Below are 22,507 nucleotides of genomic sequence, written 5' to 3'. Positions count from 1 at the left end.
AATATGATGAATCTAAAACATGACAAACATAACAGAGATATCTCTTACTTCGACAAAAGCGATAAACATTTCTGTGACAGGCGCTTTACTAAATTTAAGGTTCCTTTCAGCCATTGCTAACCTCGATGTTTCTAAGATATTGTTCTTTTAATTAAATTATTCTTTACGAAACATGTGACCGTATTCCCTATTTGTGGCATGCAAGAAAGACTATGCCTCTTGACTATCACAGCATAAAATCAGACTGATATAATTCAAATGCATTTTGCCGATATTTGCATGCAGTTACCTTACATAACTCATTACTCAGAAAGTTTGGTTCACAGCTTTGCCGATATTTGCATGCAGTTACATTACAGTGATATACATAACCGGAATGGAATTAACAAATGCATTTATTTTTACTTTTAAATTATAACTATGATACCGGAAGTGTAGAACGAAGAATTGACTTAACAAAGTAATATTTTCCCGTGATGCATGAGTGAATGAAATCACATAGAAATGCATTTGACTGTAAATTAAAAGAGTATGTCACTAAATAAACAGAAACATATTAATGTTAGTATGCTGCTTTATACTTAGGTTTCGTCCCAGGTCGAAGCATGCAGATTACAAAACATCGTCAAACGATTTGTGAATGCTTTAATTTTTCAAAATAAGAAACGGGTATCCAGCAACATATATAATCTTATCCTGATCTTAGTGAATACGTTTTTAATAAAAACTTTACATTTACACCGTTAAATTATTGCTTGCTTTCTTGTTTATTGCCATTATTGATTGATTGATAAATCCTTTTGCAACATGTTTTATAGAATGCACAATATTCCCACTGCAAATAGATGCTATTGGTTTAGTGCTATATGTCCTATTTATTTCAAAACTGCGGTAAATATATACAGGAAAAGATTTTTTCCGGTAACATGATATACTTCTCACAATAATTTGTTCATGTAAAATTTATAGACGAACATGATTTCATCTGAATTTTTTTTTACAGAACCATCACTTCAGACATTTATTGATGTTTGGTTTTCATGCGGATATTTGTTTGTTTGTATGTTAGTTTATTTATTTATTGTCGCCACCGGTAACCCAACTGGACGGCTCTTTGAGAATAACATTATCTTTAGTAATGTTATTTGGAAGATAGTGTAAGATACAAAAACGCTCCAATTCAAGAAGGTTCCCATGTAAATTACCAATGCATGGGACTTATTCCAATATTAGTAATTTTACGTTTGAGAAGCCGGAACTTGAACCCACAAATCATGGGTTTTGTAGTAAGACACGATTACCATTTGAACACTGCTTCCGCTTTTGTGAATATTTTATTCGGTTAATGGCTTTTATTGTTTACTTGACATGGGGATTCAAATACAAACTGCTGATTGGAAGAGAAAATAATAGGTATAGAATATAAAACATTTGAATTCGAACACAGCAGAAAAAACAACATTTTCACTGAATTCATGCAAGAACCCTGTTAATAACATCCAAATATTAATCGACACACTGTACAAAGCATTTAATATTTACTAATTTTAATTTACTAAGTTTAAAAATTTACAGTTATATATCATTATCATTATTTAGTCTCTTATCTCATACACATTTAAAGGTGTATACAACATATTCAACGAAATAGTTACGCTACATTACATTTGGCATGTTAAACGCTTCTGAATTAATACATCTTTATTACTACTATCGTATGCTCAATAATGATATTTAATATTTTCTTATTCATATTGTAAATTTTGTTATTGTTATTCTGCATTTTGTTATTCTTATATTGTATATGTTATGTTGTATTCAATGTTCTGTTATTCACATTGTATGTTTGTAACTCTCATTCACTGTTACATTACTTTCATTCTTAAACTTGTCATACCTGTCATTCATATCGTATGTCTTGTAATTGTATGTCTTGTATACTTATTGTATGCTTGATATTCATATTTAATCCTTCGTTATTCTTAACGTATGTTTAATTTATTATTTTTATTGTACGAACATTATTCTTATAGTATTCATTCTATATTCTTATGCGCTTGTGCGCCTTATGTTATCCGACCGGGCAAAATCCACGAGACCCGAATACAGCAACAGTTATAATAAACCTAGCCAGAAAAATTTTAATCGACCGAAAAGAACTTTGCCGTCTTCTACTGTAACACATTTTAAAATATTCTAAACAAAATTTTTTTTTTTTTGTTGTTCAACGACTTGCATGATACTATTCCATTTTCTTACTCCAGTTGAACTGGTATTAAAGGTGATAAGTATTTGTCGGTTCATGGGAAAACGTGTTTTATCTCAAAAGCATGATGTGATATTAAACTTAAATTAAAATTCCTCCCATTAAGGCATCAGTTATCAGTAGATTATAATATTGTGAGTATTTTACATATTGATGAATACATCGTGTCAAATGACAAACTCAATGAGACAGGCTACGAAATTATATATGGTAAATAAAGGCAATTCGATTCTGTACTTAACATCAAACAGGTACTTTAACACAGAAGGTGTGAAATATAAACATTTCATACACATTGGGACAACAGCGGAGCTATAACCACAAATTTCAAGTAGGCACTCTTATTTTAGATATAGTTTAACTGTTTGTTAAAGTCCCATCAAACTACACAGATCAATATTAAGACATCATAAAATTCTATATACATGTACTTTGCAATGTCTTAGTAGAGGTAATAATAATTGCAAAATATCTAAAACAAAAATAACTCTTTTTGAAAAGTATTCAAAGCTGCTTAATTCTAAGAACTTGAATTAATAACAAAGACCTGTGTAGTACAGGGCAGATAGGTTTTCTCTCTTCTTCCTTTTCTCTCATTTCACTTGTGGAAAAAAAATATCTCGAAATTTGTTTAAAAAGAGTGATTTAGCTTGTAACATATATTACACACAATATACTACACCTTTTTACATAGGTAATTTGTTAGGCTTCAAGAGTATGTGTTAACTGAAGTCAGAAAAGTTAAAAAAAAATTAAGTCTAGTGTCATTTTATCAGTCACTAATTTGACTACTGAGATTAATAAAGTAGGATATCTTGCTCAATTACCACTGACTATAAGGTCGGCAAAACTGTTTCAAACTAGAATCAGTACTGCCCCTAGAAACAACAGCTCTTCGATGCCGTATTAATTTACATACTGATAAGTTTAGCTAAAACTCATGGATAAAATTTAGTTTTTAGTATAAAATGTGCAATGACTAAATTCTGGATTCCCTGTTTAATATACATATAATTACAAGGGAACACATATTAATATAACATACCTCATTTTATCTTGATAATTGGCACTTGAATTTGGAAATTAGCAAATAAAAATTTCGTATATTAATATATACAGGGCTTTGTATGATAACATGGCTCTCATCGTCTACACACTAAATAAAAAGGACAAACACGTTTATCAGCGGGCCAATTTATATATCTTTATATAATTTATATATATATTATATGAGCTCAGAGAATGATTCTATAACAAATTATTTTGAAAACTGGAGACAACCCCGACTAAAACTGTATTGTAGGCTTTGGTGACTCGATACCTGCAAACCATGCACTTTTTACCTCTAGGCAAGGAAAACGCATGCTTAATATACTCATGTAGTTGAGCACAGCTGTTGATTTGTCAAGGGTCAGTGCCTTGAAGAGAAAAATATGTCAAAAAATGTCATTGCGAAAGTGTGACATTTTCTGTAATGAAATATATCAACAAACATTCGAAACCCATATAATTTCACAAGCTACTGAAGGAAGGAGTATGTGTGTCAAAACATGGAGCAAATATCTAGATATATGAGAAAATCAAAGGAAACAATTTGAGGGTTGTTTGATGTATGACTGTTTTATCCTGTTTTTTATCCTGTATTACATAAAGCATAGATAGATTACTTTTTTATTGCACTGATACAACATGGATAGGAAAAGGATTAAAACACGGTGTTCACTCAAAACATTCTCTCTATAAACAGGTTGTTTCCCATGAGTATAGATGGTTTCGGGTAGGTTTCTATTCGGACAGACAACAGGGATGACAGGTTACGGTAAAAGCAGATGTTGCTAGTACAGAAGATATAGGGAAGGAAGGGACTGTGTCGGTTAAGGCAAGATGCCGTAAAAACCCGGTGCCGGATAAGTCAGGTTTACTGTGCTTCTGAATGGTTCTTATCTTTGCATACTGTTCTATGTCATCTGTATGACGTGACTAAAAACCAGAAAGGACTACTGTAATGTGAGGAACTAAAATAAAAAACTGTTGAACTTGAAAAGGCTCTTCAATCGGAACGAAATAGAGTAGCAAAATTAACTTCTGAGTCTGAGTCTTTAAAATCGGTGCCAGACGACATTGATGACCTGAGAGCCTGATCGATGAGATGTAACCTGCTATTTCATGGCTTTCCAGAGGAAAAGACACCAGCAGCAAGAAAGACTGAAGATTGTGCTAAGCTTGTCCTCAACTACTTAAATGATTCATTAAATATTCCCAATGCGCATGACGTTATAATCGCAAAACAAGACCGATTGTTGCTATGTTTAACCACTATCCTGACAAGTTTTTAATTAAACAAAAAGCACAAGAATTGTGGAAAAGTTATAACGAGGCGAGGAAAGCCTCCTTCAGTGCTAAGGGACTTCATGCTACTGGTGCTAAAGCATCGGGTACTTCCGACGACAGGCCGTCGGATACAGATGTCATGCAGGATGTAGCACCGACGAAGCCGATGAACAGCGTTAGTGATCAGTTCCCAAAGTCCATTCAGGAACGCAGAAAAAAAACTTTACTTCCGGTAATGATCAGCGCTAAGAAAAGCGGCAAGTCAGCATACATATCTTACGATAAGCTGTACATAGACAATAAAATGTATACTGTCGATACAGTGGCATCCTCCGGTTATAGTGAGAGCTAGGAAAATGATCAGGGACATTTATCGTTCCTTTTATGGAATGTGCAAGGTCTTTGTTCAAAATTACAAGACTCTGATTTCTTAAATTTTGTTTGTGATTTTGATTTTCTGTTGTTTAATGAAACTTGGAATGCTTCCAGTAAAAACGTTAATATTGACGGTTATGATTGCTTTAATTGTCCACGTCCGAAATCTAATACTAAGGCTAAACGCTACAGCGGAGGAGTAATTGTATATTATAAAAGCTATTATAACTAGAACTGTCACAGGAGTGACTCATACCCCCATATGGTCTTGTCACAGAAGAATGGCAACCATAAGAAATCTTAAAAATACTTAGAATAATATAAAAAATGTCAAAAAAACTTAATACTTAAAAAAACTTTTACTTGTCTTTAGAGTACTTCATCCTGGGCTTCCACATATAAGTGATACTAGTATAATTATTTGCCCTGGATGAGGGATGAGGTAACTATAAAAAAATCTCTAATATTAGAGATACACTAAAAGAGAATAAAAAAAAAGTGTCTTACCGACACCTTTTTACACAGGACTAATAATAAAAAAGTTAGAAAAATACCTAAAATATTGAAAATCTAAAAATAGAATTTCTAAAAATAGACTAATTCCTGAAATTTAAGGGGAAGAAACTCAGTACATATGTTAAAAAAGGTTACATCCCTTTGGCTCTAAGCCAATGATGTGGGTGATGAGGTGGAACATTTATTTTAAGTTTGAATCAAATCCATTTAGAAGTAACTGAGATACAGTGAAAATACATCAAAATTAACCATAAATTTAAAGTAAAAGGGGACATAATTCATAAAAAATTGATGTCAGAGTTAAGCACCTTATGTCACATGATGTGGGTGATGAGGTGGAACATCTATTTTAAGTTTGAATCAAATCCATTTAGTAATAACTGGGATATAGTGAAAATACAACAAAATTAACCTTAAATTCTTAGTAAAAGGGGACATAATTCATGAAAACTTGGTGTCAGAGTTATGCATCTTTTGTCACATGATGTGGGTGATGAGGTGGAACATCTATTTCAAGTTCGAATGAAATCCATTTAGTAATAACTGAGATAATAGATTTCGGGACGCGACGGGACGCGACAAAACTCCTATGTAGCGCCCCCCCCCCCCCCCCCCCCCCCAAAAAAACTATATAAAAACTATATACATATATTAAACATTGATTACAGAGGTTTTCTCTGGTTTAAAATTGATAAACTTTGCTTAAAGTCAAACAAAGATAGTTATTTCTGCATTTGTTATATTCCGCCGGAAGACTCCGCTGTATACCGGAATATTAATTCTATTCTGTATGATTTTGATTTCTTTGAATGCTTGAATACTGAAATACGTAACTATTGTAATAAAGGAGATACCTATTTATTAGGTTACCTGAATAGCCGAACGGGAATTTATCCGGATTACATTACTGACCTTAATTTGAGCCGTTATGTCGATTTACCTGAGACAGGTATATCTGGGTTTAATAATTATGGGTCGAAATTATTGACTCTTTGCAAGGAAAATAATCTTTGTATATTGAATGGTAGAAAAGACGATGGTAAATGTACTTACAATTCAGTATATAGAAATAAACCAGTATCTAGCTTAGTGGACTACGTAATTTCAAACCTTGCTAGTTATAAGAATATCTCTATGTTTGTTTTTGATGTTAATGAATATTCTGACCATTGTCCTTTAACATTTTGTCTTTGTGGTTGTACAAAAGATATACCGAACGATTATGTAGAATTTGATAAAATTGTATGGAACTCGTCAGAAAATGAAGAGTTTTTAAATATGTTGCATAGCAAATGTAACAGTTTTAGCGAAATAAATGATAACCTGTTACAAGTTGTATACGAAATTGATCAGTGTATGCAATGTTTTTCCGGTACTGTCTATGATATTTCATTTTCATGTTATGATAAAACATATAATAATCGTCCTAAACAAAAGAAGCGAAAGTCGCTATTGTTTAATGATGAGTGTAAATATGCTAAAAAGATGTTCTATGATTCGAAGAGACGTTTTCCTCGTATAAGATCGGAGGAAAATAAATCATCCATGCTAAATTGTAGAAAACAATTCATTAAAGTAAAATATTGGCTAAAAACAAATTCTTTAATAGAGAAAAGGTCAAGATGGCTGATATTTGCAAAACGTCTCCTCGCAAGTTTTGGAAATATATCAAGAAATTTAGATCTGCTAATGGTTTCAATTCTAATGTTAGCCTTGATGAGTTTAAAAATCATTTTCAAAATATATCAAATGATACTCAAAATCAGTTCATGAATGATCAATTTCATTCAGAACGTGATGAAGCTGTAAATGTGGAATATCTTGATAGAGCCATTTCTGTAGAAGAAGTTAAAAAAAAAACAATATGTTTTCTTAAGAGATATAAAAGCTGTGATTATGATAGTAATGTTTCTGATTTCTTTATTGATGCAAATAATGTTATATCTCCTTATTTATGTACCATTTTTAATTACATTTATGATAACTGTGTATACCCTTAGGCATGGTCTAAGGGAGTTATTGTCCCAATAGTCAAGAAGGATGATAAGGATATACCTTCGAATTATAGAGGTATCACGTTAATAAACGTTATTGGAAAAATATTTTCATTAGTATTAAGAAATCGTATCAATAACTGGTGTGAACAAGAAAATGTATTTAAAGATTCTCAATATGGGTTCTACAACAGATGCTATTTTCCTATTACATGCTATTATACAAAAGGTTTTATCTAAAAAGTCAAAATTATGGTGCATTTTCATTGATCACCAGAGGGCCTTTGATACAGATAATAGAGATACTTTATGGACTAAATTGATACAATCAGGTATAAGCTGGCTGTAAAATGATTAACATGTTAAAAATTCAACTTAAAATGTATATATTGTTATGTTCAAGCTTGTGTAAAAATGTCAAGTAATATGAATATTTCTGACTTCTTCAATGTAACTATTGGTTTGAAACAGGATGAGCCCTTATCTCCCTTGATCTTTATGCTCTTTATAAATGATATTGCTGAAAATATTAATTTTGATGCATTAACTGAAAAGATTTTGAACTATTGTCTATGTACATGATCTTATTTGCTGATGACATAGTATTGTTCACTACTTATCAAAATAGTCTGCAGTCACAAATAGATACCAACATCATTACTCTATAAAATGGGGTTTAAAAATCAATGTTAGTAAAACGAAGATATGTGTGTTTGAAAAAAGGAAACAAAATGTTTATCCTGACTTTTATATAGATAATGAAACAATTGAAATTGTTGATAATGTTGTATATCTTGGAATTAAATTCACATACACTGGTAGCATGGCAAATGCTGTTAAAGCACTACATGATCAAGCCCTTAGAGCATATAATAATCTCTTAAATGTTTTTTATAATGTTAGTCTTGATATTAGAACAAAGTTATCTTTATTTGATTCTATGATTGTTCCTATTTTAACATATGGATGCGAAGTATGGGGTGTTTATAATTACAAAGAGGTAGATAAATTACAGATTCGTTTTTGTAAATATATCCTGGGTGTTAAAGGGCAATCCCCTACCTATGCTGTATATCTCGAACTTGGACCCGTGACTTTATCAGTTATTTGTAAGGAAAGAGCTGTTAAGTTCTGGTTAAAAATTATGAAAAATAACAAATTACCCATTTATCACATGTATAATGATTATGTATTAATGTTAATACTGTTTGTTGGGCTAGCAGAATGAATTCTATCATTGACCACCTCGGATATTCGAATATCAGATTTTTCTTTGACACCAGTTAAAATTATTATAATTTGTTAAAAACAAGAATAAGGGACCAATTTGTCCAAGATTGGAGTGTTTCAAAATTAGATAGTTATTGTAAATATAAAACTGCATCTTGTTTTGAAAAGTATTTAGATGTCATATCAAATGACAACCTAAGGAAACAAATGACTAGTTTACGATTATGTTCACATAATTTTGAGATAGAACTAGGAAGATATGTTAATGTTGAAAGGAATAATAGATTATGTAAATTATGCAATCAAAATGTTATCGAGTCAGAATACCATTTCATATTATGTTGTCCACGTTATAGTTGCATAAGATCCAAATACCTGGGCCGATGCTCATGGCCTACTGTGCAAAACTTTAATGCACTAAAGTCATTCAGTAGTAAAAGATCTATATATACTCAGTAGTCTTGCAAAATATATTAAGGAAGCATTAACTGTAAGAAAGAATACTCTTGAAAATCTACTTGTCTTCTGTATATATGTTCACTTTCTCGTGTATGATTGTCTTTGCCATAAGTTTTTATATTTGTAAATGGCCAAAGGCAAATGTATTGCTGATTGCCAAAAAACTAAAACTGATACTGAACTAGTATAATAAAATTTAAGAAGCTTTATTTGATCTCGAATTTTTTATTTCTCTAAACTGAAACTAGGATAGAAATCGGAAGGATGCAGCGGTCCAGAGTAAAGACACAGAACAGCTTAACCAGTGGTCGTGCGTTCAAATGTCCTCCTCCAACTAAAATTACTGACATTCAGATAAAAGTCCCATGTTTGGTGTGTGCTTTACACCTGTCGCCCGAAAGAACCAAGGACGCAGTCTTCTGTATCTTGCACTGTCCTCCCAACTAAAGTTACTGGCAATGGTACTGGAGGTACAGAAATAGGTGTATGAATCATATATATCAGTAAAAACTAATTAAAGATATAAAATTTAAAAAAATATATTTTACCTTTCATTTTTTATTCCTCTTCATTTAAAGAATCTTTGAGTTTGTTAAAATATTCCAGAATTATGAAATGTTAACAATATTTACATCAACGAAATCATATATCATTTCATTACTTGAAACATGAAAAAAATGTCCTCATTTTCATATAAGACAATAAGTATTCTGTGGAAGCATATTAGCTCAGGCAAGAAGGTTTATGAACAAAATGTCCTACATACAGTTTTAAAAAAATGTATAACAATAGTCATTGTGCCTTTCATATCAGTTTTACGATAACGACTGTTTAGGTTATCACATCATACTGGGATGATCACATCATAAGAGGATGTGTAATGCTATGTTTTTGTCGGCAGGTCGGTCGGAACTATTGGTCCGCTGGTAGAAAAAATTTTCTTCCGATCATTATCCAATAAACGCTTGGACATAAAGCTGCAAAACGTAAAATGACAATTGGCTTTGGCCAGTATAGATACCAAAAACTCAATCGTCAAGGTCAAACTGATTTTGAGACTGAAACAGTTTTCTGACTAATCACTTCATATTGTTCGTCTAGTCTATTTGCCCGTCAGCATGGGGATCACAGTTTGCTTGGAATTCAAACCAATTTTCTATTAAGAACCGGCGCATACTCGGATCCACAGCGGCTTAGTAGACCTGATTGTCATTGGGGCAAAGTCATAACTTCTTTTGATTGACAAATATATACCCTTTTTCTTGCGGTAGACTATAACAAGAGAGAGCATATATGGTAGTTTATCAACGTGACATGTTTATTTCAAATCCTTTCACTTTTAGTCGGAAAGCGGATTCATTGGTAAATAAGCATGTAGATCTATGCCTATAATATCATATCTAGCTACAATCTAATTTTTGTATCATAAACAATAATTGACCAAGTATCATACCAAGATTAGTTAGTTAGTATAATTATGTAAAATTACACAGTCATTTTAAAATTCTAACATAGCTAGATTTGATTGCCAGTTAAACAAAGAAAAAAAATCAAGCCCTGTATGATTCTGTGATAAACAACGGTTGACGCTCGGACCGGTAAGAAAGCATTATGCTGTCAATTATGACGTCAAATTGCCGCAAGACGTTCGATATATTACTACTCGGAGAAATGAAGCCCTGCAAACTTTTCATCATATATAAATTAGAGCACTTTTTGAATACCAACAATAGAAAAGAATACTTGAACTTGTACAAGCTTGCTGAAATGATATTGTTTCAACTAAGATAATTTATATTCCGGTTATTTTATGTATATTGAGCTTGCAATGTCTATTATGACTCTGCGATGCCCATTTAACAGGTGTTTAAAGGTGCATCATCTGTAATAACAATTCGACGAACATTATTTTTCAAAAAGAAATGAAAAGAATATCAACCATTATAACAAATGTAAGGACTATCGGGGGTTTAGTTGATGCTGACTACTGGTTGACGTGAAATAGCTTAAGCGTCCGTAAGAAAAAAAATTTAAACATCGTTTATAAACTTCACACTTTGAGAATAAACATTAATTATGCAGTGGGCAGAAAAAATGTTTGACGTACAAACCCGGTCATATAAATAAAATGATAAAAATCTACAATATACACCTTACACCGAGAATGGTCGGTAAAAGAAAATGGTTCTGCTGTTAAAACCTTAGCAGATATTATAACCCACTTGCTTTATAAATCCAAAATTTAATTAACCCCGTGCTTCCTTACAATGTGCTCTTGATTCGTTGCTAGTTTTTGTTTTCTGTTGAAAATGGCGAACAATTTATCATAAATCATTTTTTCTCTCCATTTCTGAAATTGCTGACGCTATATTTTCTAGAATTTACATGATGCATTTCCTTTCAAGTGTTGAGAATGTGTATCTAAAAGGTTTTGGCTTAAAGCACGCAAATACACTCAATTTTATCTCGTTGACAAATTATCAAATTTGCACTTATCCGAAATCGGATGCACTTGAAGCAAACTTTGACAAACCTTTTGACAAGTAAAATACTGGTGATAAATTGATAACTTCAGTGTTTATTCGAAATCTCCCGTGCCTTTATCTACCATTGTACACTTAAACATTTCATGCCCTTTGATTGTTCAAACACATTAACAACTTGGTTGCATAAAAATAATGACTCACCCAAATCAACACTCATAATATAATGCTCTACGTTTCGGAGAATAAGGTGACAGTGAGATTACATGAGAATTGTATCTCTATACGCTTTAACTTTTAAGGCTTTGGCAAACATTGTCTAAATGTTTTATTCAAGTCGTTGTGAGACAATACTGGCCCTTTTTCTATTTTTAATTTGTCTTTTACCTGAAAGTTGGTTACGCACAACATGAAGATATTGAAGCGTATTAAAAGGCAGGACAGAAAAAAATGTATTTTCCTTTTCTTAACATATGAGCGATAGGAAATATAAATATCTTTTAATATAAAGTTTGATTTTGCTTACAAATGCATTAAAGTTTCCAAATACCGACACAAAGCAATAGTAAATTGAATGAAAAATAATAAAAATTACGTTCAAATGTTTGAAATATGTTGTCATGGCAACTCATCAACACGATGGCACTGCTGGCCAACACTGTGTGTTATTCTTCACGTCAAGTTCTGAAAAAAATTCAGTTTCAACCTCTAATTAATTAGTGTTTACACACATTTTAATTACAATATTCCTCTTTATAGGACTTAATACGAAATAAGGCACTTCCTCGACCGGGAATCTATCTGCCTGAAACTTATCTGAATTAAAACTGAAATAAAAAGTTTATTAACCAGTCGGACAATGGCATTGACAATGACAATAGTTTGTTAAAGTCTCACCTTCCTTGATACAATAGACATATAAAAGCAATCATAAAATCATAAGCAATATACATTGAATTTCATGGAAAACTTTCCTTACAGAAATATGACATTCTATAAGAAATACTTTAAGAATTATCAAAAATGGAAATACAGACCTTTTTACACAAGTAAAACATTTTACTGAATTAATATGTCACGTACCTAAAAGATCTAAACTATTTTACATATCTACTGCCAGATAAAATCATATTTTAGGAATAAAGAAATCTTCTGCTATTTAATATTTCATGGCAGACTTTGGCAGATACTCTAATTTTCGAGACATTACTACTATAGAGCCAAGGATCAGAGACAGTTTTCGAAAATGATTATTAGTATATGTGAAAACAATTCATTCCTAAGATCACTGTAAAGAGGAAATGACAATAAAACATGTGCTTCACTTTTAACACAATTGTTACATATTATACAAGTTCGTCGTTCAACAGGTATTAAGATTGCCCTTGTTACATTAGAGTTATGATTAAGTTTTTATTAAAGCATTTTAAATTTTAATTTGGATGAGTTTAAGGCAACTCGATTCCCGACCGAGGCAGTGTCTTATTCGTATTACTTTTGATGAACAGTTATTACTTGTATAAAGTCCTGAAACACTTGTTAGGTTCACTTACTATGAATACATGACTGACATAGATCTACTGGCAAAATATCAAAACATCAAATGATCTTCATAACTCAATCGCAAGGTTTTCTGTCCATGAAATAATGTTTAAACTACTAGGAAACTACAAACCTTGAGAGAAACTCCATGGCCGAATGTTTAAGGTTGCTGACTTCAAATCTCTTGCACCTCATCGCTTGGCGAGTTGAATTCTTCGTATGAGGAAGCCATGCATCTGGTTAACGAAAGGATTGTGGTTCTACCAAGGTACCCGGTATTGATTAAATAATGCCACCAAGAGTACCTGAGGTTTTCCTCCACCAACAAAAGCTGGAAAGTAGGCACATATATGACCTATATTATATCGGTGTAACTCTAAATCTGACAAAACCTGTATATGTGAATTCTAAGACCCGAGTCCAATACCCCAGATTTGGGTTCCAGACCAAATGAACATTTTTGTCACCCTGGTCTTTAATAAACTATAGTGAATCATTGCACCAAGTGATATAAACCTTGTGAAATTAACGCAAATGCTAGGTCGCAGTTGGTGGGATTTATCTTGTTTATGTACTTTGAAATTTACAATTTTATGATCATTCTCATGCACGTTTAATAAAATGTCAAGAAGTTACATCATTCATATATCTATTCAAGTACTTCTTTTATCTTCAGTATATCATAGATTAGATATCATTACGAAATTGCCTTCTCTTATCTTCATTTGCGCGTTTCAATAAATGCATCTGCACGGTCATCAAATATGCGCGCTATGTTCAACGCCGTCTCTAGACAGGAAAAAACTCGTGTGAACCTCTTTTTTTTTTCTTTCACTCATTTGAAGCGATTTATTTTCCAAACACCATTCATCTGGCCGTAACTGATGCAAATATGTAATTCAAAACTAGAATTCCTTCTGTTGATGTGGAATAAAGCAACCTATCAGCTATTAATTTGTTTACTATCTGCAAAACATAATGAATCAAACCAATCCGAAGTTCAGCATTCAAAGCAAGTGCCGGAAGTATAGTATATATGCTACAAACTTCAAGTAGGCACAACCTATTTTAGATATATGTGTAGTTGACTGCATCAAAGTGCTCAGTCTTGAAAAAAAAAGGAAATTATCACATTCTAAAGAAGAGTTATTTGTGTTGAAAAAATTATCTTGAGTAAAATATTTGGGGAAAATGGCGACAACCCCACTAAAGTTTTACTGTCGGTAAAGGTGACTAGGTATTTATTATCCCCTGGAAACCATGGACTTTTATCTCTAGTCACGGACAGGTGTATGGGTGTCTCCAGTACCGATACATATTGTCTTCCAAATCGGGACTGGAGCTATAGTAAAAGAAAGCAATTCTATGGAAATCTTGCCTAATTGTGTCCTTTTTAGTAATACATGAAATGGGAGGCATTTAAACGACTAATATGAAATCAGACAATGTCGCTCTGATATTCTTCCGGTGCACCACTTCACTTAATCATGTTCACAATATAAACCCCCATAAAACAAGATTTCTGAAAGAAATACTTTAAACTATTTCACACCTATAGACGAAATAACAAAGTGATCAATGATGTAAATTTGATGGGATTTTTTCTCGATGAAATATTTCTGCCATAAAAAACTCAGTTATTTTCAATCCGCCCTCATTCACATTACATTGTACTTTATTTTATCAGTTTTAAGTGCCATCATGCATTCTGAGATATTACAATTTATAAGATGAAGTTCCTTCTTCTACTTAACTTATGATTCCAAAATGCGACCTTTACCTGTAACAAAAAGTTCAAGAGAGTCGTAAGTGTTTTCCCCTATCTTCGAAGCTTTCCAAACTATTCGGCCTTACAACAAATGCCAGATATACATTTACACTTTGCCTTAACGGCAAGACAGATTATATAAAATATCGAATATTGAATAATGTATCTCGTGTTTAGTTTTCACAATAATTATAAAACGTGACTGACTCGAGTTGCTGGATTCGTTCATCATTGATTTGATATGTTTGATTCCCGGAACCGACCATGCCTCTTTAGTTGAAAATATGCGAGTCTTAGTCTAACTAATTTGGGGCGATCCTAGGAAACAGATAAATTCAAATAAAACTTACATGTATCAAAAGGTAGTCCAAATAGTTATACTCAAGAGTTGAATATTGTTATACTAGTATTTTTTGACTGGTCGATATCCCCTTTGGGTAGACAACGCAAAATTTCAAAATGCAAAAATGTAAAATCGGTCTACCCGATGTCTCATTATTTAGACTAATCAAAAGTGGGATTCAATTCCTCATTAATTTATGTAAAAGTTATCATAATTCCCCTTGACACAATTAACGAACGGTTACACATAAAGTGCAAAGCGATAAAACCAATAACTTTACATGACGGTGTGCTGTTATTTAACCTCAGTTATTTTGGTCCTTTTGGAGTGACCGTCACAAATATATTAAAACAAACTAAACGTCGAATTATTTTGACTTATGTGAGCCTATAAATGGTTTTTTCCATGAACGAAGACAAGGCTTATCAACTGCCTGTATGTGAATAACTGAAATAGTGTTTAAACGACTTCAAATAAATAGTAGATAAAAACTTAAAAGATAATATAAAAAAGAACTGGATCTATAATGGAGTTAGATTTGCGATACATGTAGTTAAGCTACGGAAGTCTATATCAAATAAATCAGTTTTTATGGATATGACAGTTAGATCTACAAGAGTTCCGTAGCTTGAAGGTTCAATCATACCTTTCTGTAAAACCTTGTAAATCTTGCGTAGTTGGAAATTTCGTTGATAATAATTGTTATAACAAACAAAAAACGCAGTCTACTTTTAAAACATATCCATTATCACCTCATGGCACTTTATAATGTATGCATGTACGGCAATACTTCAAAGATAGAGTCAGATCGCGCGCTTTGTGTGACGTCAAGATCATTAAAGAAAAAAAAAACTTTCACGACAAGGTGAATGAATAGTCGGGGTTAACCTGTCAGGATTACTCCAAAAATAGCTTCAGCTTCACAGTTTTTGTGACGTTAACGTGCAACTCTATCGGTTTGATAAAAGTTGAAGGGGCAATTTGATCTGCAAACAGTAGTAAAGGGTGATAATCCTTGGTTGACTGAAATAATTATATCTATTCTTTGATTTGTAAAATTAGGACACTGAAAAAGATAAAGATCTTACTCCAGATATTCATGTATCAAACCTGTTAAGAACATTAAATAATATAGCATTCTTTTATAAAAGTGGCGTTCTTTGAAATATAGATATTAGAATCATAGATTTACTTGAACGTAGTTAAAATAGCCTAACGTCAGTGTTACGGATCCATTAATTTTTCGATTTCGCAATTATATTGCTAAGTAAAAGGTTATTAAAGAAATATAAAGCGGTCTAAATAGCCCAAGGTAGACATTTCATGTGCGAAGTTCAATTATGCAGTCATACATTTAATAACTTCTAACATAAATTAATTATTGACTTGCTTATGTCATTTTCTACTGGAAAATGGACCGGCTCGCACTAAAAACACTTTTTATAGGTACACCTGTTTATGTATTATTTGTTTCATTCTACTTGCTGGTTTCACTTCTTTGTTTGAGATAATGCATGTGGAAGTATTTTTTGTCATAAAGTCGTTTGCTATTTTATAATAATCGTTTTCACATATTGGTATACTTGAATCGATATAATATATAGCAGAACCATGATACAATACGTGTATAATTTACTCCCGCTAGGCCCTTGTGAATTATTCCGCAAGCGTATAACCTCATGGTATTGTTTCGATATGTTAAAACACGGTTCTGCTATACATTTTTTCTTAATTTATATAAAATCATTATTTGGAATACTAATTCTGTTTTTTGAAAACTAGATTCATCATATTAATGTCTAGTTTCGTGTCTACAATTCTCCTTTGTTTAAAAAAGATAATATTTCGTTATAGTATCGACATAATGATTTTTCTTTCTTTCTTTGAAAGCAATATATTGTCTAACCGCAGCCTTAATTCGTTCTTTCTTGATAATGCTTTGTATAAATATGAATACATAATATGTATTCTGGAAAACGAAATATCATTTCAAAATAAAAAGAAATCTTATTACGGAAATATATCGCAGAGGTTTTGATTTCTAAACAATAGCGCACTAGTGTACGATTGCAATATTATATAGTTATGCAAAAGATGAAATTGTTGAATAAATTTGATCTTTAGGCTTCCTGCTTTAAAAGACAAAATAATGTAACAAAGAAATAAGGAAAAAACCTAAGATTTCTATTTAAAAAAAACAGCACATTTTATTTTATGCTAACTAATGAAATACTGTATTCTATCAGTTAAATATTTTTATATCTCATCACTCACACTGTGAAAACATGAAAGTTATATTTTCACACTGAGAGAGATATAGTCCCCCCCCCCCCACCCCCTCGCATCTACTTGTACATTGTGTATGAATTTTAAATTATTTGCTTAAAACAGGATGAAAATTGTAGTCGCACTTTGTTCTTTATAGTATATTTCTAGATTCAAATTATTTTACTTAATGAGAATTTCATAACGTTATGCAGCAAAAAAATAAAATGAAATGGAACTTTATGTTATGTGCATCTTTCTAACGTCACAACACGTCTGACGTCATGCCTGTTTACGTACGTCTGTTTCCCGCGCTGAGATTAGAATTTGTTGCAAAATGCACATCTCAACGTAAAAAAAGTATAAAATAAAAAGAAAATTTGTTTGTTTTTCGTGAATATGGAATATATCTCACCTCGAAGTGAGAAAATGTTCACATTTTCACTCGCGCTACGCACTCGTGAAAATCTTTGAAATTTTCTCACTTCTCAGTGAGATATATTCCATAATCACTCAAAACAAACAAATATCCTCTATATATTTTTAAAGAACAATTATTAAAGGGGTTGCTCAAATGCATGTGCTCCAAATACTGTCGAAACTCGGTATCTTGAATTCCAAGCGTTCTAGTTCGAGATAACTGAAATTCGACTTAAAATGATATTTTGTGTACGCGTTTTACGGAAGGGACTTGAAAATATCCTCGGGACAGCTGGATTTATTAGACAAGCGAGTTCGAAATATCGAGATTCAACTGTATTCAGATTATACTTATTTTGCAGTCACTGTTGTGCCGAGTCTCGGATCAGCCAGTGAAACTAGTCAACGCATTAGGGGGTAGGTTACCTTCATATTTGTATGTGCGCATGTCCAACCGGAAGCTAACGTGACGATTTACGACGGCGTTTACAACAAACTAAATGTGTTTGTATATTCATTCTTCTGAAAATTAATCATGAACCTGTCTTCGATCTGATGCTTTATGGTTTAATAATGCAGAAATAATGAATAAATTGCCGCAGAAACGCTTCAAAACAATGTTGCATTAAAATGACGTCATTGACGTCATGACGTTACGTGTCAGTTACCGCGCAAAAAAAAAATAGCTTTTATCTTGAAAGTACGTAATTATGTGCATTTTCTTTACTTTAACTATTTTCAAATAACCATTATTTGCTGAAATATTTTTTATGAGTCTTTTGCTCTGAATAATAATCAATATTTTGCTTCTTTTATGTAGATATATTGAAATGCTATGCGGAATGTAAGAAAATGGATGATGATAAGCAATGTTATTTGGAATATAGTTGGGTGAAAGGTTACTTGCTACGGCCATTTTCAAATAAAAAATCTAGCAGTTTGATTTCTAATACCTATTTTTCAGGTTCCGTTGATAATTTGTTACTTATGTACTTAAACTAAGATCTAAAATTGTTGCAATTTCAGTAGAAAATTGTGGTTTCTTGAATTTAATTGATGTTACCATGGAAACGAAGCCCGTGACGTATGCATCTAAATGTAAAATTTAAAAGCGTTGACACTGGTCTATTTAAGAAACACAGCTTCGGCTTTTTATTTCCAGTTTAACAATCTCCATGAGAATAAAAGCAGCATGCTGAACGATTTTTCCATGAAAAATTCCAGACGAGGGGTACTGCTGTAAGTATTCTAAGCTGTGAAATTTGTTTGAATAAATGCAAATAACACGAAAATATTACTTACGTTAGAAATATTGTTTTAAAGCTACATCAACTAGAAAGATAATCTTATTCAATACTTTTTATAAAAATTAGGACAAAAAGCAAGATATAACCTATTTTAAACATCTCTGTTGCCATGGTTACTTTAAACTTCAAGAAAAATAGGGTACCCTGTAAAGTGCTTAGTATTTTGCTAATAATATTACCCAAATATTCCATGTTGGTCATTAACAGAATGGCACTGAGGCCGTCGAAAACCCCTATTTTTATACATAGTTGTTTAAAAATGAGAGATAATGCGTTACCATGGAAACACGAGCCCCGCGACATATACATTTTAAGCTTATATTAGAAAGCTAACGTGCATATTAGTAAAATTGTCAATTATGCAGACTTCTACGAATATCGATGAAACTAAAATACACTGAAAAGTGTTAAATATCCGTATTTTCCTTCTTCTTTTAATATGAAATACCTTTGGAGGGTCATGTTCTTCAAACCTGGATAAAAATTAAACTTGAAGGGACAGAGACAAACGAAATTGAGATTGTAGCAGTTAAAACATCATATTACACGAAATACAAAAGAATGCTGCGGTTCAACTAATTTGAATTTACCCTTGTAACAAGGTAACCTACCTCCTTAAGGGGCCAGGAGCACTAGACGCCTCTCCCGGAGAATTTCCATATCTGGCGAAAATAAAGTATAAAACAACAAATAAGCTGATTGGCTCTGGTATATTACTTAGATCAAAAGTGGTTCTCCTTAACGGACATGATTACATAAACTTGAAGTAAGTTATAAAATGTGTTCAAATTTATGGTATTAGCATTAAGTTTCAAATTTGTACAATATCATGTATTACCTTAATTGCCTTCTTATAGATTCCAGCTCTGTCGTGTGTGGGGGATAAAGATTAACATTTGTCTGTCTGTACGCATGTGCTTCCGTCAGAGAAAATTTGTGTCGCATTTTTCTCGAAAACAATTTTTCTAATAGTGATGAATTTTATGTATCTTTCTTGTGATACTTAAGCATAATAGGACCGGTATTCCAGATTTGGAAGTGTTTGGAATGTGTGTATATTTTTGAGGGGAGTCGAGTTATTGTGCAATATAAGACTTTTAAAAAAATGTATCTTTTATTAGTTATTATACAATTTTGATTTAAAAATACCGGAAATCCCCGTCTGGTATGCAAGAATGAATGGTATTAGAAAGATTCGATCCATTCGCCTGACACCATAATATTTGAATAAGCATCTGTACCGGAATTGACTATGCGTATTTAAAGTTCCGTTTTCAAAAGTTTCATCTGTATTTTACACGTTTGTTTTAGATATTTTAGATAGCGCACCTATTATTTAGATGTTCCCTATGATATATGATTTAAGTGTACAGAGCTTGCAGGAGTTTGATGTTGAAACCATTAAAATTGTACGTGATATTATACCATATATACAACTGAAGCGTGTTCGAGTAGGAACGTTATGAAAAAGATTTACCTATGTTTTAGAGTAATTTCTGATTTAGATATTTTGCTGTTTCAACGTTTAGCTAACATTTTGTCAGGAATACAATAAATGACAATGAAATACAAATAAAATTAATGCATGCACTTGATCTTTTTCTGTCTGTTTAGAATCCAGAATTAATACGTTCTAATGTGGCACATGGAAACGTGGCTCTACTGAAGCTTGCTGATGAACCGAATCTAGGCAAGAAATTCCTTGTTAAGGTGTGTTTTAATATAATTACTGTTTTAATCATGTTATAAAAGGTTTTAAAAGATGTTAAGATTTTTTTCCGAACAGAGACTTTTAATAACTAATTTACCAAAAATGCATTTTCATTCAAAAGTTAGGGGGATAAAAAATGAAACTGAGTGTTAAAGATGTATGAACGTTTGAATAGTTTTATAAATAATATGAAAACCACTTCTTTGATGGAAAACGACAGCACGTAACGTTTAATGTGAATATACGGCATTTTGTAAAATTTGCAACCGTTTTGCTCGCTTTAAGTATGTTTGCTGCAATTTTACGCCCTATCAATTGGTAATATTGCCTACAGAATTTTGTCCCGTTATTCCAGCAAATACTGATAATTAGAACCAATGTATCTGCTGAATAGAATCATTAATGAATTAATTAAATATGATAAAGATTGTAAATATTTTATAGACGTTTGGGGTACAGAATATTATTTAGTCTGACGAGGACGGGGACATTCTTGGAAATTCTGACACTTGTGTTGTTCCCGGGTATGGTTTAATTGAATGGACTGAAGGTAGGTCGCCTGCAGTATTTCTTTATCATGTGCTTAGTAACATTTTAAAAATGATGAAGTAAGGTCAGTTTTGTTTTTTGTTATATGAATCAAATGCTGTGAAATTATTGCTTACATAAAACCTTGGGGTTTTGTTTCAAACTTCTTTTTCGTGAATATGTAAAGCAAGTTTCCATATAACAATTAAATTTCGTTACAGAAAAAAAATGTTCCACTTGTACTTGGTCAAATAATTTTGTTTTCAATACTTTAGGATAAAAGAACTACCTTATACCACTATAAAGAAGATACAAATAGTCACTTTCTCTGTTTGTTGTTTAGAGAGCTGTACTGTGTCTAAATGAAAGAAAACAGCTTGTACAAATCCGTGTCCGGTGCTTGATTTTCTAGGAAGCAGACCAGCTTGTGACTAAATTAACTATCAAAAACATATGTTAAGTCTAGATTCGCAATGTGAATAATTTGCACTGAAATCAAAAAATCAAAGAAACAAATCAATTTCAGAAGTGACCAAACTGCCGCGAAAGTTGAAGAAATTCATCCCACAGATGCAAAAGCAAAGACATTGTGCTCAAGTCGCTGGAGGGCCTTATAAGAGGAAAAAGTTTCTGTGCGCCATTAATGACAATCTCACGTCCCTTTGTTTGGTAAAGAGTTAATATTGCAGCTGACATTTACGATTCTGCTCTTTTTTTTCATTTTATTGACAAAATCCAGAAAAAAAAAATTGACACAATGCAGTCACTATATTTTAAGTATTTATCACAATCTTTATAGTATATATTTAAGAATTAAATGCTGTTTTGTGCATTAATTTAGGTATAAACCACACTGGGACTTCTTGCAAATCCATTTGTTGCGCTAGCGATTCTTAGATGATTTGCAAGACCTCCCAATGTGGTTTATACTCGTATAAACGCACAAAAATCGCATTCAGTTTTTATATT

General features: G+C 32.1%; 1 protein-coding gene across 2 annotated transcripts in view; it reads right to left on the bottom strand.

Annotated features, from left to right (window-relative positions):
• The window catches only part of LOC123557094 (galactoside 2-alpha-L-fucosyltransferase SEC1-like), a 66,662-nt gene that overhangs the window by 6,788 nt on the left and 37,367 nt on the right, over nt 1–22,507 (bottom strand). Inside the window, exon 1 of one of the 2 annotated variants that reach the window (XM_045348326.2) lies at nt 9,720–9,945. The exons of the other annotated variant lie outside the window; for it this stretch is intronic. Within the exon in view, the coding sequence (XP_045204261.2) occupies nt 9,720–9,726 (7 nt within the window). The 5' untranslated portion in view covers nt 9,727–9,945. Of the gene's footprint in view, nt 1–9,719; nt 9,946–22,507 lie in introns of those variants that run through there. 2 annotated transcript variants of the gene reach the window in all.

Source organism: Mercenaria mercenaria, chromosome 5 (assembly GCF_021730395.1).
Source record: "Mercenaria mercenaria strain notata chromosome 5, MADL_Memer_1, whole genome shotgun sequence".
Taxonomy (NCBI): Eukaryota; Metazoa; Mollusca; class Bivalvia; order Venerida; family Veneridae; genus Mercenaria; species Mercenaria mercenaria.
This window is presented reverse-complemented; position numbering and strand designations above follow the sequence as displayed.